The sequence below is a fragment of the Ostrinia furnacalis genome, unplaced genomic scaffold (assembly GCF_004193835.3).
Source record: "Ostrinia furnacalis isolate ACB-3 unplaced genomic scaffold, ASM419383v2 OfSCF5843, whole genome shotgun sequence".
In the NCBI taxonomy this organism is placed as follows: domain Eukaryota; kingdom Metazoa; phylum Arthropoda; class Insecta; order Lepidoptera; family Crambidae; genus Ostrinia; species Ostrinia furnacalis.
The window spans coordinates 528,675-547,315 of record NW_021136082.1 but is presented as its reverse complement, the minus strand read 5'-3'; the positions used below and the strand labels follow the sequence as shown (position 1 = coordinate 547,315).

Genomic DNA, 18,641 nt, shown 5'->3' with positions numbered 1-18,641 from the left:
TAGTGACTGTCAAACACTTAATTTTCACTTTGTGCCCCCACGGTTGTATCTGAATATAGGGATATAGCCTGGTTCAAACCTTTCCAAACCTCCTTGGGAATTTGCCATTTTTTGCGACTCTTATCTCTTTCTCTACATTTATTTTCGTTAGTTTCACGAGTCACTCGCAACGCCCTTAGCGCCGCGACGCTCAATTTGGGAAGCCTTATCCCCGTTTTCACCATCAATCCCTAATTTTTAAGTAATCCCTATAGTTACACATAATAGGCATTTTGTTTTCATCATTTCAGGGTCATTTAAAAATTAAGGGATTGATGGTGAAAACGGGCCTTAAGTCTTCTTTCTTAAGTTTTTAGCCTAGTCTTAAACTAGTGTTATAGCCTGACCAGGAACATAAAAACCCTCGCCATGTTGCGGAAAATTAATGGTACTAATTTCTTTTAATGGCAACAGTAACTGAAAACTTCATTGACATGTCACGTTGTATGTCAGTCTATTGCTGTCACAGTGTAAACAAACTTTATTTTAAATGTGCGCAATTGATTTTGTGAATTAAATTGCTAAAATCTTTTAATAGCCGTGAAAGAAAAGTGGTTCACAATGTGTTAAAGTATTTGTCGAAGAGAAATACTAAGGGTTCGGACAATATTTTCATTGAATAATGTTTCTGACAAAGGTTGTCAAATTGACTGACATGTTTATCGTATAGTACAGTCAACTATGAAAATTAGCTGTGGTTTGTTTCAACTACCTATTTTAAAGTTTTTTGTCACTTTGTAAGTATTGAATTTTATGGAATTGGGAAAGAAGTACCGAGTTTGAAGCGTTCATGAGCAGACATTGTAGTTGAATATTCAAGTTCAGAATTTGATTATTGATGAATAATAATAAAATCCTACTTGCTCGATTGATGGTTTCATTTAATTTATTTAAACCAGTTGATGACGGAATTGAACAGCTTCTGAAGAGCCTTCAGCCCCTCGGTCAAAAACCCAACTGCTTAAAAATGAACAGAAAAAAGATAGAAACAAGACAACTTAGTGTTCATAAGTGTAGTAGGAGTGGGAGGCATTAAATGCATATCACCACCAAAAAAAGTAATTGATATCCTATATGCATATTAACGTAAGGGCCTAATTATAATAAATCAAAAAGTTTTAAATGAAGTAAGGTTCAATGAGTTCAAAAGTTAAAACCAACAGTTTAGGGTAAGGGCTGAATTGTATTATTAAAAGGAATTTACGTCCTTTAAATCATTTGTTTCCCCAAAAGTCGTATTCAGACGACTAAAAATGTTTAAGGTAAGGGACATTTTTTTAAAGATATCAACATTTCAAGTATACCAATCGATAGAGCCGAAAATTCTGAATGCGTTGGTATATATAACTCATTTTGGCCAAAATGTCCCTTACATTAATTGATACTTCCACTATCGATAAGGCAATATAATGTGAAAGATGAGTATCCAGTGTTTTATTTAAGAGAATAGATCGACCGGCCTCTAATACTAGATTGAGTAGGCAATACATACGTGGGTCTTGGTGGAGTCGAGGATGCTCTGTTTCTCATACATCTCCTCGAGCACGGCGCGCGCCTGCTTGATGGTCTTGTCTGCCTCTTCCTTCGTGTTGGGCACGGATTCCTTGGGCAGCTGCCTTTGGACCTGTGGAAATATCATTTACTTAAAAATGTATCTTTAGGGATAGTTTTAACCTTGTTGTAATGGACAAGTGAAATGTCAAGAGCACCAAAGGCCAAAGGGATATAAAAACTAATATTTCACAACTGGTTATCGCTCAGTTTCGGGATGGTTCTCATAGGCGATGCACTGAGACAGTAACCATTTGATAGTTACATTTTGATGTATAATGTACTTGGCTGGACAGTTCTCGTACATTATACATCAAATTGTAACTGCGCGATTATCGCTATATCTGAAAAAGACCTTTCTTTCCAATCACTTTACTGTAGAAACAACGTCTGGTTTGCACTGCTTAAACTGTCCAGATGGGTTGGGGAGGCTTGATATTAGATATTTTTTCTTTTTTGAGAGAAAAAGGGCGTGATCCTATGGTACTCCCTACTGGAACCATGCGGCTAGCTTTAGGCTCGGAATTCATCCAATGTATTTTCAGTTAGGTCGTGCTCAGCTGACCATTAATCTAATGGTGACTTCGAACTCCTCCTGAGTTCTTCTGATTAATTTCGTTGCGGGTCCGATGACAGTTTAAGTTGTTACCGGACAAACTGGACCTTCACTGGTTGTGTTTTTATAGGCGGTCCAGCTGTAGATCCTGGCTACACAGGAGTTGCAGGTGGGATCGAGAGGTGGGAATAGTCCCGTGCTGCTGCTGCCAACTACTGTACCTTGTCGAGGAAGGTGTTGAGTGCCCGCAAGCTGTCGAGTTGCTTGCGCAGCTCGTCTCGCAGCGCTTCGACCTACGAAGCGCGGTCGGCCAGGCGGCCTAGCAGGCTCTAACGGGACTATTCCCACCTCTCGTTCCCACCACTGCAACTCCTGTGTAGCCAGGATCTACAGCTTGACCGCCATAAAAACCCAACCAATGAAGGTCAAGTTTGTCCCGAGGGAAAGTTAAACTGTCATTGCACCCGCAACGAAATTAATCAGAAGAACATAGGAGGAGTTCGAAATTAAGGTTCGATTTTCCTCCATTGCAAAGCGGATGACAGGCCTAGCAGGCTCTAGTGATCTCCTGCTGTTGTNGTCTCGCAGCGCGTCGAGCTCCGAAGCGTGGTCGGCCAGGTGGCCTAGCAGGCTCTAACGGGACTATTCCTTCCTCTCGTTCCCACCACTGCAACTCCTGTGTAGCCAGGATCTACAGCTTGACCGCCATAAAAACCCAACCAATGAAGGTCAAGTTTGACCCGAGGGAAAGTTAAACTGTCATTGGACTCGCAACGAAATTAATCAGAAGAACATAGGAGGAGTTCGAAATTAAGGTTCGACTTCCCTCCATTGCAAAGCGGATGAGAGGCCTAGCAAGCTCTAGTGATCTCCTGCTGTTGCTGCGTGACGTCACCTGCTGTGTAGTGTCGTACCTTGTCCAAGAAGGTGTTGAGTGCCCGCAAGCTGTCGAGTTGCTTGCGCAGCTCGTCTCGCAGAGCGTCGAGTTCCGAAGCGCGGTCGGCCAGGCGGCTGCCTAGCAGGCTGTAGCGGTTGTTGATCTCGCCCAGCTGTTGCTGTACTGGCGATAGCTCTGTAGGAGAAATTAACAGTTTGAATACGGACTTTATGAACACAGGTCTGAATATGTAACTCAGTAGAAACGGTGACAGCACTAATCGACTTAAGTGCTCACTAGGAAACACATTAGTCAACAACAAACATCTTTACGATATGCAGTACATCTTTAAATGTTTTCCATTTCGGTCTTGTATGCTAATAATTTAAATAGTTTAAAGAATTGTTAGCGTCAAAAATCGGCATGTTTGTGATCTAGAGTCGCTATCCAGTGCCAGTTTAGGAATAAAAGATGATGATTGGGATGATTTTATATGGCAAAAAAAAAACTGATCAAAGTATCTAGCGCATTCATTATCCTACAAGACATGGTCTGGTCAATCTATTGGTACAGGAACACGGTATTATTTACAGATACATAAGTTAACACTGATTATATGATTTAGGTTAAAGCCTGGTCCGTGAGCAAGTAGAATTTTGTCCAATGACCCCAAGGTCCCCAAGCTACCCATCCTTATCGCTCGCGCGTAATTATGTTGCTGTCGCGCTCGCACACTCACTGCGGGCGCCCGTCGCACAGTCGCGACAGTAATATAATTACGCGCGAGCGATAAGGATGGGTAGCTTGGGGTCATCGGACAAAATTCTACGTGCTCACGGACCAGGCTTTATCTGTGTGCAAAAAATTTGATGTCCACATTTTACCCACATTCGAAGCAAGAGCCAATTACTCGTACGTTGAAGGGCGTTAACATAATACAGTACATACCTTCAAGATGGAATCCTTCCTGGCTAGATCTACGCGATGAGAACCCGCTGGAGGTGGAATGAGTAGATCCAGGGCTGACCAGCCCGTGGCCTTTGGTGGGCGACGGCGAGCGCCCGTCTAGCGTGCGGCCTGCGATAGGAAATTGAACTTTAAGGATATGTTGTTAGGGTTGCTTTTCAGATTCTACTCTTTTGAAGTACGAGTGAATTCTTCACATGGCAGGACCAAGCTAAAATGGGACGTATAGTTCCAAAATACTGAACTGTCCTATGCATGACATTGACATTGGGGCGCCACCGTCAATACCGGATCGCTGGTTCCGATTTTTGCCATGTTGGAAACTATATAGTTGAACGATGGTCATTGAGTTTGGTGGGACAGTACAGCTTGGGTCATCTATATTTAAGTGCCCTGAAAGGGAGCCAATACATACTGGAAAGACATAGTTCCTACGGTAGTAGACAAGTATGAGAGGGGTGTGTTTTTGCTACGTCAACGGACGTGAGACTTCAATGTCGTGTCAGATCTGTCTCTCACTCCTAAAGAATCTACTCGGCTATGTGTCTGTAATTATCATCATCATAATTCCAGCCACAGGACATTTACTACTGAGGGCTGAGTGTGAGTTTTCATCAAAGTGAGCGCGTCAAAAAATGACATTAAATGAATGACGGATTGTACAGCGCCCCTAGCGGGAAACGCTCAAAAACTAAAATTTTCATACATTTTTTAAAAGCGCTCACTAGTGAGCGTGTTTGATATAAACTCACACTCGGCCCACTGAACGTGGGTTAACCCAATGATTACCAAATAGGCCTCTTGAAATCTGCAACCTATATGAGATCATCTGTCCACCTTGTGGATGCCTGTAATACAGAATTGTTTGAAATAAACTAAACTGTCACTTACTGGGCGTGTGCCGTGTGTGCTTGGTGGGGCTGTAGAGCCTTCGGCGAGGGCTGTCAGCGCGCTCGCCGCGGGTCAGCGCTTCGTACGCCGCACCCGCTTCGTTCACCTGGGAAAGATGGCGGTAGATTAGCATATGATTTGATATTGGGCATTATTTGCGGGTAGATGACACTATAAAGGATTTGCCACACTGCACGCGATCTGCGGTCAGATATGCGCATAATGTATAACAACTTTGTCGATCAGGGCAATTAGCCACCGGTCCGGACAAAACGAAAGAAGACCGCAGTATCAATAAAAATCCAATCCATTGGCTTCAAATGGAAGTGACGTCACATAATTTTATTTCCATACCAATTCTTCTTTTTTTATGGCAGACTAGGATAATTAAACGCGCTAATACCATAGAGAAACATCGATAAGACAGATAATAAAGAGCATCATGAATGAGGGTTTTCGCGTATGAAAAATCCGCCAGATGGCAATACGTAGACGCGAGGTCCAAATGCTGCATGATTGGTTATTTTTGACATGACATTGACAGATATGTCAAAATCCACCAATCACGCAGCAGTCAGACCCCACATCCACGTCCCGCCGTCTAGCGGATCTTTCATACGCGAAAACCCTCATTGATGAATTTTCCCTTAAGCTTACCTTATCAATAGTGCTGCTATAGTCCCTGTACTCCTTGGCTAAAGGCCGGAGCTCGTCCTGCTGCTGCTTGATGACGTCCAGTTCGACGGCCACCGGTTGCAGGCGCCCCACGCGGCCTTCCATGCCCTGCAGCCATTCTAGCACCTAGAGGAAAGAGAATGTCATCATCGAATCATTTACTACTATGCCGAGAGGTCCCGGGTTCGATTCCCGGCCGGGCAGAAATTGAAATGATGAATTTTAATTTCTGTGACGGGTCTGGGTGTTTTCTATGTATAATATGTATGTATTTACAAAAAAAAAAGTATATAAGTATGTTTAGTCGTCTAGTACCCATAGTACAAGCTTTGTTTAGTTTGGGACTAGAGGCGTAGTGTAAAATGTCCAAGGATATTTATTTATTTACTTTGAATCATCGGGTAGATCAAGATAGGACTGCAGTTTAACCAAACTGAGAACAAATACATGAGTGTTTTCATGTGTTAATCGAGTCTGATCACGGCGGTGTCGGAAATTAGTGATTTTAAGGAAGTAAAAAGTATGTAATGTCTTCCAAAGGCTATTTTAGCTCCACCATCCTTTTTGGATAAATATCTTAAATCAATTAAGTTTACATTATTATTGTTTTAAACTTTTCTCATACAACATTTGGCCCAGCCTCAGCCGGTAAATCTGCCACTGCGTCTATCCAATGTAGACAAAGTAATTTTTATAAAAGACTAGCTTTCCGCCCGCGGCTTCGCCCGCGTGGAATTTTGTCTGTCACAGAAAAACTTTATCGCGCGCGTCCCTGTTTCAAAAACCGGGATAAAAACTATCCTATGTTCTTTCCCGGGACTCAAACTATCTCTATGCCAAATTTCATCAAAATCGGTTGCGAGGTTTAAGCGGGAAAGCGTAACAGACAGACAGACAGACAGACAGACAGAGTTACTTTCGCATTTATAATATTAGTTGGGATTACTCCATAAAACACCACAAAGAATAGCTCTGGTCAGATTATTTTTAACAGATCCCCGTTATTACATAAAAAAAACATTTATTTGCTAAGGGACGTTTTCTTAATTTTTAACATGTTACCTGCAGCCTGAGGGTTTCGTATTGATTGAGCTGGTCAGCGCGCTGCTTCGACAGCTTTTGTTTCTCTTCCAGCGCAGTGTTGAAATCGCGCCATTGGTTCTCCAAAGCCTGATGGAAATAGGAAATTAGTGTTTTGATATATATAAAGCTAAAAGGGTACATTAATCAAGTTCTTTAAGAGCCTAGGAATAGAATATAATTATTTTTGAGAGGTTTACTTAAGATTCAAAATTAAGTAATTAACAGTTTTTCTAAAATTAAACAACGTTTTGGGTATAGTTCTGGCTTGTGAAAAAGGTAATACCAAGATTAATCGTGGATTATTTAAACTATTCCACTTTTATCACCTGGATTATGTCACCCAGGCAATCAATCAACTTTGATCCTCTATGGATAAGATCGGAGGTGATCAAAGTGAAATAGACCAATTTTTTGTATCAAGTGTCTTTGAGATCTTTTGTAAAGTTACAGAACTTAATTATTACAAGCTTTCCAGCCCCCCTAGACAAAACGCACTTTTTGATCGAATCGAAAATCGAATCCGTCAAAACTCCATACAAAAAAGGGGCTTTTCGACTACTTTTCGACTGGTTTGCGATTATAATTTGCACTTTGTCTAGACCCTCAGTATTATTTCATACCTTCATCCTGTCGCGGACGACGTGTGTGTCAGTGACGTCCTTCTTAGCGATCAGTTGCTTGCCGTTACGCAGGCATTCTTCAAGCAGCGGCATTTGCTTGTCTCTGCAATAAAAATCCACGATTAGTATTAAAAATATATGATTTAAAAAACTGCAGTGTGAGTAGTCAATATTTTTTTTCTACAGATATTTGCAAACGATACTTAGGTGTCATTTTGTGCATATTATTTACTATAGTCTTTTTCACCTAAGATGATCCGTATGACGTTTCGAGTTTGAAAGATTTAGAGATGTCACATAACTAAACCATAACGATTTATCTATCGATTTTTTTCGAAGAGTTAGTAAAACCTACTTTTAGAGAAATATTTTGTATAGGTGTTATTTAACAAAAAACATGTTTTTTACAATTACAAATATTATTGTAACAATTTTTTATTGATAATATTCAAATATCATGGTTCATGTTCAAAAAAACGATTCCTAAAAAGTACTGGTTCTGTTTCTTTAAATTAAAAACCATTAATTTATTTTTAATACGTTTATTAAAGTCAATAATCGAAAAATATAGTTGATTTTTGTGATGTTTTTAATAACTAAGTATTCACTGCAATCGATTAATGAACCGCGGAAATAATCGATTTTATTATACAAGAAATACCCCAGCACTAAATCTATTCCGTTTCACACATTGCGTACATGAAATAAATTATATTTTTACATCGTATTTAATTAAAATATAATCAATAGACTCAGATTTTACTATATATTTCAAGACAAGGTAGTTATTTTTTTTTTATTATATTGCTAATAAGTACAAATACTTTTTTCAAAAATATTCTGCATATTATGTAGTATCCGTAATATGGATAACCTTGAAGTGTCATACGGATCATCTTACGTGAAAAAGACTATAACATCTTGACACTATAATATGTGACAGGTATGGTGTTACGACACATGTAACGCACCCCGCACCGCTTGAATATCCATATCTGTAGTTAGAATCTTTCATATGGTCACTTAGCTTATTCTCTACGCCCTTATTCACAAACATTACTATGAGGTCTCACAGTGCGCGTGGACCCACAGGGTCACAAACCAATAACAGAGCTCTAATCAACGCTGTGCGTCCGATTTGCTATTTCACTTAAGCAAGCATCGTTTGTGAACACAGTTAGTCGACACCAAACCCAATCTCACCTGTAACTACTGACTGTGCGACGGGCGGCCGCAGTGAGTGTGCGAGCGCGACAGCAATATAATTACGCGCGAGCGATAAGGATGGGTAGCTTGGGGTCATTGGACGAAATTCTACGTGCTCGGCGACCGGACTTTAACAAACCCAATGCCTCACCTGTAATGAGCCAAGTCCGTCAGCCTGGCTCTCAACTCTTCAGCGTTCATCCTGGCCAACTCCCTGCTATCGGCTTGTTCTTGCAACTGCGTGTGCGCCGCATCTAGCGTAGCGGCTTGCTGAGTGAAGTGAGCCAGTTCGCTCGACACTTCGTCTAAGAACTGGCCGCGTTTGATGGACCGCTCTAGGAGGGTTTCATATCTGTGGAGAGAAAAATTGGTTAGCAATGTAGATGTAATAAATACGTAGTCAGCTTGTAAACCATCTATTTAATTACTCTATTTATCTGCCCCCCCCCCCCTCTCCTACTCAATAACATTCTGTAGAAATGCAGCTTTAGCTTCTGCAAGTTCTATGTAAGTGCCTAGAGTATAAATCTTCAGCTTTTTTACCGCACAGAAAAACTACATGTACTATTTATATTTCGCAGAGTAATGCATGCTTAATTGCCTACAAAAATCATATTTATTTACTTTCAGACCAAAAAACAAATAAATATTTCGCCATAGTATGGCATGTAAAATTAAAAAAGTTAAGTAGTAGGTTAATTACATAATATTATTATGCTAAGAGAAAAAAAGAGAAAAGAAAAAAACTAATTCAATTAGGACTGTACGCTCCTTCAGCTGTAGTGCTACGAGTCTCGGCCAGATCTCCTGCTTTTTAGAGCCCTGATGACGTGCTTATTTACCTGGCATAGATCTCTTCGGCTCTCTGCTGCAGCTTCCTAGCAATACGCGCGTTGGAAGGCGCTCTTGCAGCGTCGGCAGCGGCGGCCTGTAGCTGGGCCAGTGTAGGCCTTCGGGCTTCGAGCTCGTGGTGTGCTCGGCGTTGCTCGCGGGTTTGCTCGTCGAGGCGCTCGCGGACTAAAGACGCTGGCTTCATCTGGTTCCTGAGACAGAAGTGCACGCGTTAAAATTAGAGTTCTTTTAAAAAAGTAATCCGAAGTTTTGAATGCTTCCGACTGCTAGCGACGTCAGCATGAGTGGCAGAGATCAGACTATGTAAAAGACGACACGGTGTAGTCACAACGTCAATAGTACAACGTGAAAGTCGTGTGATGTCGGCAGAGTAGAATAGGACCACCCTCGCTCATCGGAGTAAACGAAGTAAGTAAAGAATAAAGACTGAACATTTGGCCAGTTCACAACACAAATCACTTTTTGTAGTACTCACTTCAATATGTTCTCAACTTGCCCTAACCAAAGGGCGCATCCTTTAGCCCCTGGCATTGCAGTAAAGCCCTTTTAAGCTCGCTGCATCTTGCATCCAGAGCGCTCCGTATCTTTGTTCAAGTTTCTATCAAAACTAACCCCAATACTCACTTGAATACATTCTCGACTTGCCCCAACCAAAGGGCCTGAGTCTCAGCCGCATCCTGTAGTCCTTGGCATTGCAATAAAGCCGCTTCAAGCTCGCCGCATCTCGCGCCCAATGCTCCATCTACGTCCCTGTAGCGGGCTTCCAGCTCTATGACTGGGACTTCTAGCTGACGAATCTCGGATGGGGTGAGATTGCCTTCGAGCGACTTGACTAGCTGGTCGCATGCCTGAGGGAAAAATAGGGTGTTTAGTATTCGCAATCATTCTCATGGGATAACTTCAGGCTTACTAATGGCACTGAATAATAATAAGTTACTCTTAATAGACAAAATCTAAGTCAGCTTACTCATATCACAAAATTGTATTTTCTTTAGGACAATGTAACAAGAGAACCATATCACATTTTGGTAGATAGTAACTAGAAGTAAAAAACTGAGAGTGAAAATAATAGTTGACACACTTTTCTGAGCTATTACAATGCGGTTATCCCATAGATTTACTATGACTACAACAAGCTATGGTGTCACTTTTTGCCATCTTAATTGATAACCGCTTTTCGCTATCTTGATTCATTATTTCAAGTAGGTAATTAATTGTTCTGGACAAGAATATTGTGTTACAAAAGTTGGCCTTCAAAATATTGATCTAAGTTGTCACTTACGTCCTTGGCGTTGTCAATAAGCCGGGCCTGCGCCAAGACCTCGTTATGCAGCGTCTTGGCCTTGGCCAGCTGGGACTCGACTGCGCGCGGCTCGCCGCCCACCGGCTCCGACAGGACTGACTTGATCTGCGGCTCGATCTAGAAGGAAGTTCTGAGTTAATACTGGAGTTTCTACAAGGTCCTTGACCACATATCCTCGTGGGATAGTCGATAGTAGATGATCTTTTTTATGGGAGAAGGAACATGAGATGGGCCAAAAAGAAGGAAGTTTTCAGTGTTCGTCATTTTGCGGGGACATTGATGAGACGGGGAGCATACAATACCGTCTCTTCAATACGACGATATAGATCGTTTCATCCACGGAAAGGCGCCCCACATTCTTCTGCTAATGTTTGAGTGTTATCGGTACACGCTAAATTATCCATGAGTGTATTTATCCACTCCAATAATGACGCTCGGATCAAACTTTCCCGCATCCCGCGCTACCCTCGACCAAAAATTGGTGGGGTGCGTCTTCGTGGTGGAAACGATCTATAGCAAATCAATGTAAACACTCCGAATCTTTATGTACTTCGGGATAGGTACTATTTTGGCACGTCATTCTTCTTCTTCCTCGTTCCCTCACTGATGAGGATCGCGACCACAGATAGTGTTCCTCCACAGACTGCGGTCATAAGCTGTGTGGACCGCACGATGCAAACTCCCGCCCACCGTCTTCCTCGCCGCGTCCGACCATCTCGTCGGTGCCCTGCCCCGAGCACGTCTGCCTTCCATTTGTCCCAAGATAATTTGTTTCTCCAGACAATGCCTTGGAGACCGTATAATGTGTCCAAAGAAACAGAGGGTACGCTTTAGGCATGTATGGCACGTCATAGGAGGTTAATAGTAAAAGGGTGTTCACATCATGCATACACTTATATGAGGCGGCATGAGCTGAGGCGCGAACGTTTTGCGGTGCACCTATTGAAGGGAGGAGAAGATGAACGTTTCGTAATAACTAGATACTCACGTCATGCATCCACTTCCCAGCCCTTTCCACGGCCAGATGGTACTGTTTAGCCAGTAGGGCTGCGCCACACAATCTTTCTTGTAGTCTCTGCGCGCGCGCTGCCAAGTCGGCATATTTTCGGCACGCTCTAAGGTGGTACTGTGTTGAGAGCAACTCAGGCTCCTTCGAAGGGAGATATGTAAGCTGGTAATATCGACAGTACCTAATCAGAATCACGTTATGTATCCTCTTGCCAGCTCTCTCCACAGCTAGGCGATCACGGGCTCCTGTAGACGTGTTGACAAGGGAATTGACACGTGATGGAAGGCAATACTCACATCATACCGTACACCAACGCGAGGACTGCTTGAAAAGCATGAGTGTTTTGTAGACATAGAGGGAGAAAGGCACCTGTTTTTTTATGTGACGAGTCAAACGAGCAGACGGATCACCTGATGGTAAGTGATTGCCGTCGCCCATAGACACCCGTAGTCCCAGGGGCGTTACAGGTGCGTTGCCGGCCTTTAAGGTGAAGATACGCTCTCTTCTTGAAATGTTGCAGGTCGTATCGGTTCTAGAAAGTGGGGGAAAGACTAGTAACACTTACGTCATGCATCCACTTCCCAGCCCTTTCCACGGCCAGATGGTACTGTTTAGCCAGTAGGGCTGCGCCTCGCAGTCTCTCTTGTAATCTCTGCGCGCGCGCTGCCAAGTCGGCATATTTTCGGCGCGCTCTAAGGTGGTACTGTGTTAAGAGCAACGCGGGATCCTTATAACGGGAGAGGATGTAAGACTAGTACTTACCTCATGACAGCTTGCCCTACTGCATAGAGATCCTGAAAGTACTGCTTAAATAGCAGCACAAGTGTTTTGCAGAAATTAAAAGAGCAGCATTTTGCAGTGAGGCCACCTGTTTAGGGTCGTGGGGGAATAAAACTCGTAACAACTACAGTACTTACATCGTGCATCCATTTCCCAGCCCTTTCCACGGCCAGATGGTACTGTTTAGCCAGTAGGGCTGCGCCACGGAGTCTCTCTTGCAGTCTTTATGCCCGCGCAGCCAAGTCGGCATAATTTCGGCGCGCTCGAAGGGAGGTATATAAGCTGGTAACATCCACAGTACCTAATCACGTTATCCTCTTGCCAGCTATCTCCACAGCTAGGCGATCACGGGCTCCTGTAGACGTGTTGAGGAGGGAATTGACACGTGATGGAAGGCAATACTCACATCATACATCCAACGCGACGACTGCTTGAAAAGCAGCGTAAGTATTTTGTAGACAGAGGGAGATAGGCACCTGTTTAAGAAAGTGGGGGAAAGACTAGTAACACTTACGTCATGCATCCACTTCCCAGCCCTTTCCACAGCCAGATGGTACTGTTTAGCCAGTAGGGCTGCGCCTCGCAGTCTCTCTTGTAATCTCTGCGCGCGCGCTGCCAAGTCGGCATGTCTGCGGCGCGCTAGGGCCGCGCCCTCACGCACTGCGCTTTCGCTAGGTGGCGCCACGTGCGATAGACGGGAGGGGAGGGTAGTGCGGTATTCGTTGAGGATTGAGAGGAATTCCTGGAAGAAAATAAGTTGTTTAGTCTTTGGCTCTATAAAATATGAATACTAAAAATATGTCTTTCAAGGAACCCTATTGATCTTGGTGAAATGTTAGTAATAATATTAACACATAAACTGTGCTATTAGGCCGAGTTGCACCACTTAATTAAAATAGTGACTACAACGTTATCTGGTGCTTTTTGTATGGTGTTTGACAGATTTTTGACGTTTGTCAAAGTTAAAGTAAGATGGTGCAACCCAGCCTTAAGTGTCGCTACTTTTTGCAAAAGTCATGCGGGGGCGTAGCCATATAAATGTCATGTAAGATAACAGTATAAAAGGTGTTGCCCACGGGAGGGAAAAATTCATTCACCTTCCCAAATGCCAGCTCTAGTTTTACGTGCAATGTGAAGTGGTTATGCACCCCAAAGACTACAGACTTTTAGTCGGCCGATAGTTTGGTCGGCTCGGCTCGACTTGAAGTTCATAAGTGCCACCAGTGGTCTAATTGACGTTCATAAGTGCCACTAGTGGTCTAAATTGAATAAAATATTTTTGATTTTGATTGCTCCTTATTTGTATGAGGAATAGACCTATATCAAATCAGTGTAGTGTAACGCACTTCCACTGATTTTATCAGTCCGTTTAAACATCTGTACTCTGTGGGGAGTTTTAATATTCAAAAGTAAACTCTATTTCATAACCACTAAGTCCCAACTCACCTTGCTCTCATCGATGAACTTCTGCGCTGCCATGGTGATGAACCGCAGGTCAGCTTGATGAGCTATGACGTCAGACACGAACTCCCTGATGTCCTCGCCCTGGTTGGGCAGCTTGTCCAGTTTGGATAGCGCTGCTTCCTTCTCTTCTAGGTTGCGGTAGGCATTCTCCATCCAGGAGTTGAAGGCGTTGAGTTCGTTGCTGTAAAAAAAGTATTTTATTGACGTGAGATGTATTGGAATATTTTGGAAAAGAAAACTCCTCATCATGTGTTTTGAACTGCTCTTAATCGTACCGTCATTATTTTCAAAACTAGGATGCTAAAAAACAATGATTTGCTGCTGCAGCATTATTGAATATTAATACTTGATATTAAACAACTTTCACAGCATTATCGAATCTGTTAATCATCATGACATTGTGTTAATTCGTGGACGTTAGAAAAATATTTCAAATGGCGATCAGTTTATTTTTCCAATAAGACAAAAAGGAAAATACATTTTTGTATATTTCAAACAATACTACTTGACCCAATATACTTTGACTAGTAGACATAGACATAGGCCATTTTTAACATTTTTCTGTCTGAATCTCTATCCGGCCAAATTTTCCAAGAAAAACATTAATTCTTCATACATCATCATTGTAAATTTTGGTTTTGCAATCAATGATTGAGTATCATTTTGATTATAGAATCAAAAAAATCAAAATCAAAATTGTCTTTATTTGTTTAGACTAATTAAATTAGTTCTTGCAAATCGTCAAAATAATGCTCTTAAGGAGCCTATACATGTCTCATTCTTTTTTTGCCCTACCAGCGCTTCGAGACAAACATTTGGCAAGTGCTGAGAAGAAGCGCCGCAACAAACTCAGTCACCACTGTCTGCCGGTCCGTAGAAAAAGAATAAGTATAAAAGTGCCCAGAAAAGGCTTTACATACTAATAAGAATTTGAATTCGAATGAAAATAGCTATTTACCTGAATTTCCCAAGCTCGTCTCTCGCCGCGGCCAAGCGTCGCAGCATCTTGTCGCACTTGTCGGTGCACTTGTCGCAGCGTTGCTTCAGTTGGCGCACGCCGCGCTCCAGTGCTGCCACCTGTCGGACGATTGTTATTGTGATTTAAACCTTGAGTAGAGGCAGAGTTAATACAAATGAGTAGGTCATCTTCATAGAAACGCACCGAGCGCGGTTTGTATTTGAGCACGATTGGCATCAATGGCTTCTAAATATTGTTATGGCTACTAAACATGACTGTTCCCGATTTGTTATTTATGTTACAGTCAAAACTTATAATTTTTTTTAAGTGGTTTTGACTGATACCCTTGGTCATGATATCACTTTTGACTGATTTTTCCAGTTAAAAGTGGTTTTGACTGCAAAAAATCAGTCAAAAGTGCTTTCGCCTGATTTAAAATTTTACCAATCAGTCCAAACTTCATACAAAGTAATGATTTTACTTATATTTTGTCTGACAAATACCTATATTTCTTAAAAATATGATAAGAAATACAAAACAGCATTACTGTGGTACCTAAAGTAGGTGTGATCACGCACGTTGAATGCACAAATGATATCAAAGTTAGAGTTTAAAATGGTTTTATAACATATTGTTGATGATTTCCAAGTAATTTTCACTAATCATATCACTTTGTATAAAAGACTGATTTTTGCAGTCAAAAGTGGTTTTGAATGATTATGAGTTTTGACTGCAACATTTACAAGTACAAGCGGATATCAACCTTGACTGAGAGCAAATGGGTTCATTTTGCATCAGTGGATTCTAAATATTCGTGTTCCCGACTTGTTATGCTGTGTTAAAAGAGGATATCAACCTTAATTGGATAGCAGTCCGATTTGCAACAATGGCTTCCAAATATGGTTATGCACTAGTTGGTAGACTTGGTGGTGTTGGTACAAAAAGATTATCAACTCTAAGTAGAGGGCAGGAAGGTTTATTTTACAGTGGATTATTATCAGGAGGATGTGATTGTGGGTATACTGTTCAGGTTCAACGGATATCGATCCTAATTACAGAGCAGGTGGGTTTGTTTTGCATCAGTGACTTCTAAATATCAGGATGTTACCATTCAGGTTCAATTGGATTTTGGAGAGCAGGTGATTGACAAAAACGGAACCATTCTCACCGATGCAACTCCTGTGTAGCCAGGATCTAAAGCTTGACCGCCAATAAGAACACAACCAGTGAAGGTCAAGTCCCGGGGGAAAGTTAAACTGTCATTGGACCCGCAACGAAATTAATCAGAAGAACATAGGAGGAGTTCAAAGTTTTTTATTGACAGCTGATGGTCTGCATATTGTTATGATTACATTATAGGGATTATTCTTATCTTTTACCTCATGAGGAGCAAGCACGTCTCCGCCGGAGACCAGGAGTTGCTTGGCCTGGTCCGCGCAAGCTGATACCTGCCGCTGGTGGCTCTCCAGGTCATCCTTGATGAGCTGGAAGTAAATGAGAGAGATTAGCACAAAACCTTCACATGTAGGAGCTGTAGTTGAGGCAAAGACAGATATTTAGAGTATTTAGAGCATAGGAATGTTTGTAACTGTTATGGGAAAAACGTGGCGATGGGCAAAATATGTACCTAAGTTAAAGAAATGTGGCGATGATCTTTATTCACTCTTCTTTACACCTGTCGAATATAGGTACGGTGCCTTCAAATGAGAGGCGTGAGGAAGCGCTGCAGTGGCTATGAATAAACTATTTATTTTATTTATTTATTAATACTATTTACTTATTTGTGGCGCCACTTGAGCAATTTGTCACGCTAATACTAGAGAGACTCAATTAGGCATTATAAATTCCTATTACCATTTAGTTAGCCCGTTTTCCAATATAGACAGACATTCTAAAATGTGAAAAGGTACGTATAACCCGATTTATTTAACTGCGCACTTGGCAGCCGTGACGTCACAACTACGCTCTGGTACGGACGGGGCGAACGCAGTGAGTGCGGTGCGCAGTATTCTATCGGATTGTACAATATATTCGTAGTTATAATTACCTTAAGAATGTTAATCTGGTTGCGCAGCTCATCCATGTCTTCTTTAACGGCCTCTTGGTTAGCCAACCTCTCTTCGACCACCGCGATCCATTCCAATAGCTTAGAGAGCGTCTCATCGCAAAGTCTGTACTTCTCTTCGACTGCTTGCTACACGTTTGAAAAATAAACATTAGTATTTACCCTCCAAAATCAAACAAAACATTCAGGAACTTCCCACAATTCAAGTTCAGTGCTTTCTCTATATCTACCGAGCATATCTTACAATGCATCTATAATCTACATTCAGTGCATTAAATTTAATAAAAAAACTAGATCAAAAGTGCTTTTTTGTGAAATATTTACGTTGCAATTTATGTATATGTACACACATCAAAAAGTATTTACAAACAAACGTAGAATTAAACTTAGCACCATGCAAGAGAGCTAAGTTTAACATCCTGAAAGGGAAGCGACGTCGACTACGCACAGAAGCATAGACAAACCTAGATAAAAAGACATAGACAAAGGCAACAAACAACAGACAGCTTATGTACAGCATGATGACAACACAACCAGTCAACAACGTTGCGTAGAGCATTCAAGTAACAAGTAACAGAGACAACATGCAAAAAGCGTGGCATGCAAGCAGTGATATCTAATTGTATTTACAAATACCAAAAACTTGTGATGTTATTGAGTAAAGTTTTTGACATTTGTATGAACCGAGTAACATGGTAACCATCTTCAATAACCATTATATTAATAGTAACGTTGATTAGAGTTAATTGTTAAAAGTATAAAAGTAAAGAGTACCTCTTGAAAAATCTGAAACTTTGAAATTTATTTTTGTACAATTAAAGTAAGGTAAGATAAAATTTCCAAAGTAAATTAAAATGTACACGTAGATGTAAACTGGGAATTTACATTTAATTTAATCAATGATGAGACTTTTTCTCAGCTTACGAATGTGTTTTCAATTATACGAGTAGATAAAGAAAAACTGTACCAAGTATCAGCCTCTATGAACGATGTTTTAATATACATAGACAAAATATAAGATGAGATAAAGTCTCTCATTGTCGATAAAGTAAAATAAGACGAAAATGAATCATAAATACTACCTTCCATGTTTGTGTTTGAAGTAAATGTTTTACCATTTCATGAGAATGTGAATGTTTGCATCGCGAGTGGCTCTCTAGCCCACATCACAATAGCATGGCGCTGACATGCATCTATGTGAGCACTGTCCAAGGAATGAGTATGTCATACTTTTGGGGACTTAAAATTGGACTTAGAATAAGCCAGCTGTCATAAGTCGCTGGTTGTAGAATGAGGAAGCAAACACATTTAAGCAAACAGGTCAGCGCTAGGGACACACGCCCCTTGACCACATTCGTAAAATCTTAGCACAGTGTGAATATGGGAGGTTAGATTTTGACGAAACGGTGATAGTTGATCGTCGTTATTATGATCCCTCACAGGCAAGCATTCACGATTTAGCTCAAAAGGGTTCTTTAGCATCGCAGGCAACGGCTGGAATAAAAACAACATACATCGAGCCTTAGTACATGTGAATAAGCACACTCATCAATTGGTAGTTTTCCCGATTTGATTCAATGGAAAAACTGACAATTGTGTAGCGCTATAACCTAAACTTAAGCATCTAAAACGACACAAGGCATTTTATGAAAAAAAAACTATTCAGTCTGTACAAACTATAAAAGCAGCTTTCTGCCTAAAAAATGTGTTGGACTAACAATACGGCAATCAAAAAAGTTACTGTGT

The 18,641-nt window shown here is 41.3% G+C and overlaps 1 protein-coding gene across 16 annotated transcripts in view; it reads right to left on the bottom strand.

The window, feature by feature from the left end:
* Positions 1–18,641, bottom strand: part of shot (dystonin-like protein short stop) — a 150,026-nt gene that overhangs the window by 77,946 nt on the left and 53,439 nt on the right. For all 16 annotated transcript variants that reach the window (XM_028316672.1, XM_028316678.1, XM_028316680.1 and 13 more), the window contains exons 10-25: positions 16,878–17,024; positions 16,210–16,314; positions 14,831–14,949; positions 13,855–14,053; positions 12,923–13,150; positions 10,599–10,736; positions 9,941–10,164; positions 9,307–9,507; positions 8,616–8,816; positions 7,259–7,361; positions 6,618–6,725; positions 5,538–5,681; positions 4,881–4,986; positions 3,972–4,100; positions 3,061–3,218; positions 1,532–1,663 (exon numbers count right to left, since the gene is read on the bottom strand). In XM_028316672.1, coding sequence (XP_028172473.1) covers positions 1,532–1,663; positions 3,061–3,218; positions 3,972–4,100; positions 4,881–4,986; positions 5,538–5,681; positions 6,618–6,725; positions 7,259–7,361; positions 8,616–8,816; positions 9,307–9,507; positions 9,941–10,164; positions 10,599–10,736; positions 12,923–13,150; positions 13,855–14,053; positions 14,831–14,949; positions 16,210–16,314; positions 16,878–17,024 — 2,442 coding nt within the window. The remainder of the gene's footprint in view (positions 1–1,531; positions 1,664–3,060; positions 3,219–3,971; positions 4,101–4,880; positions 4,987–5,537; positions 5,682–6,617; positions 6,726–7,258; positions 7,362–8,615; positions 8,817–9,306; positions 9,508–9,940; positions 10,165–10,598; positions 10,737–12,922; positions 13,151–13,854; positions 14,054–14,830; positions 14,950–16,209; positions 16,315–16,877; positions 17,025–18,641) is intronic.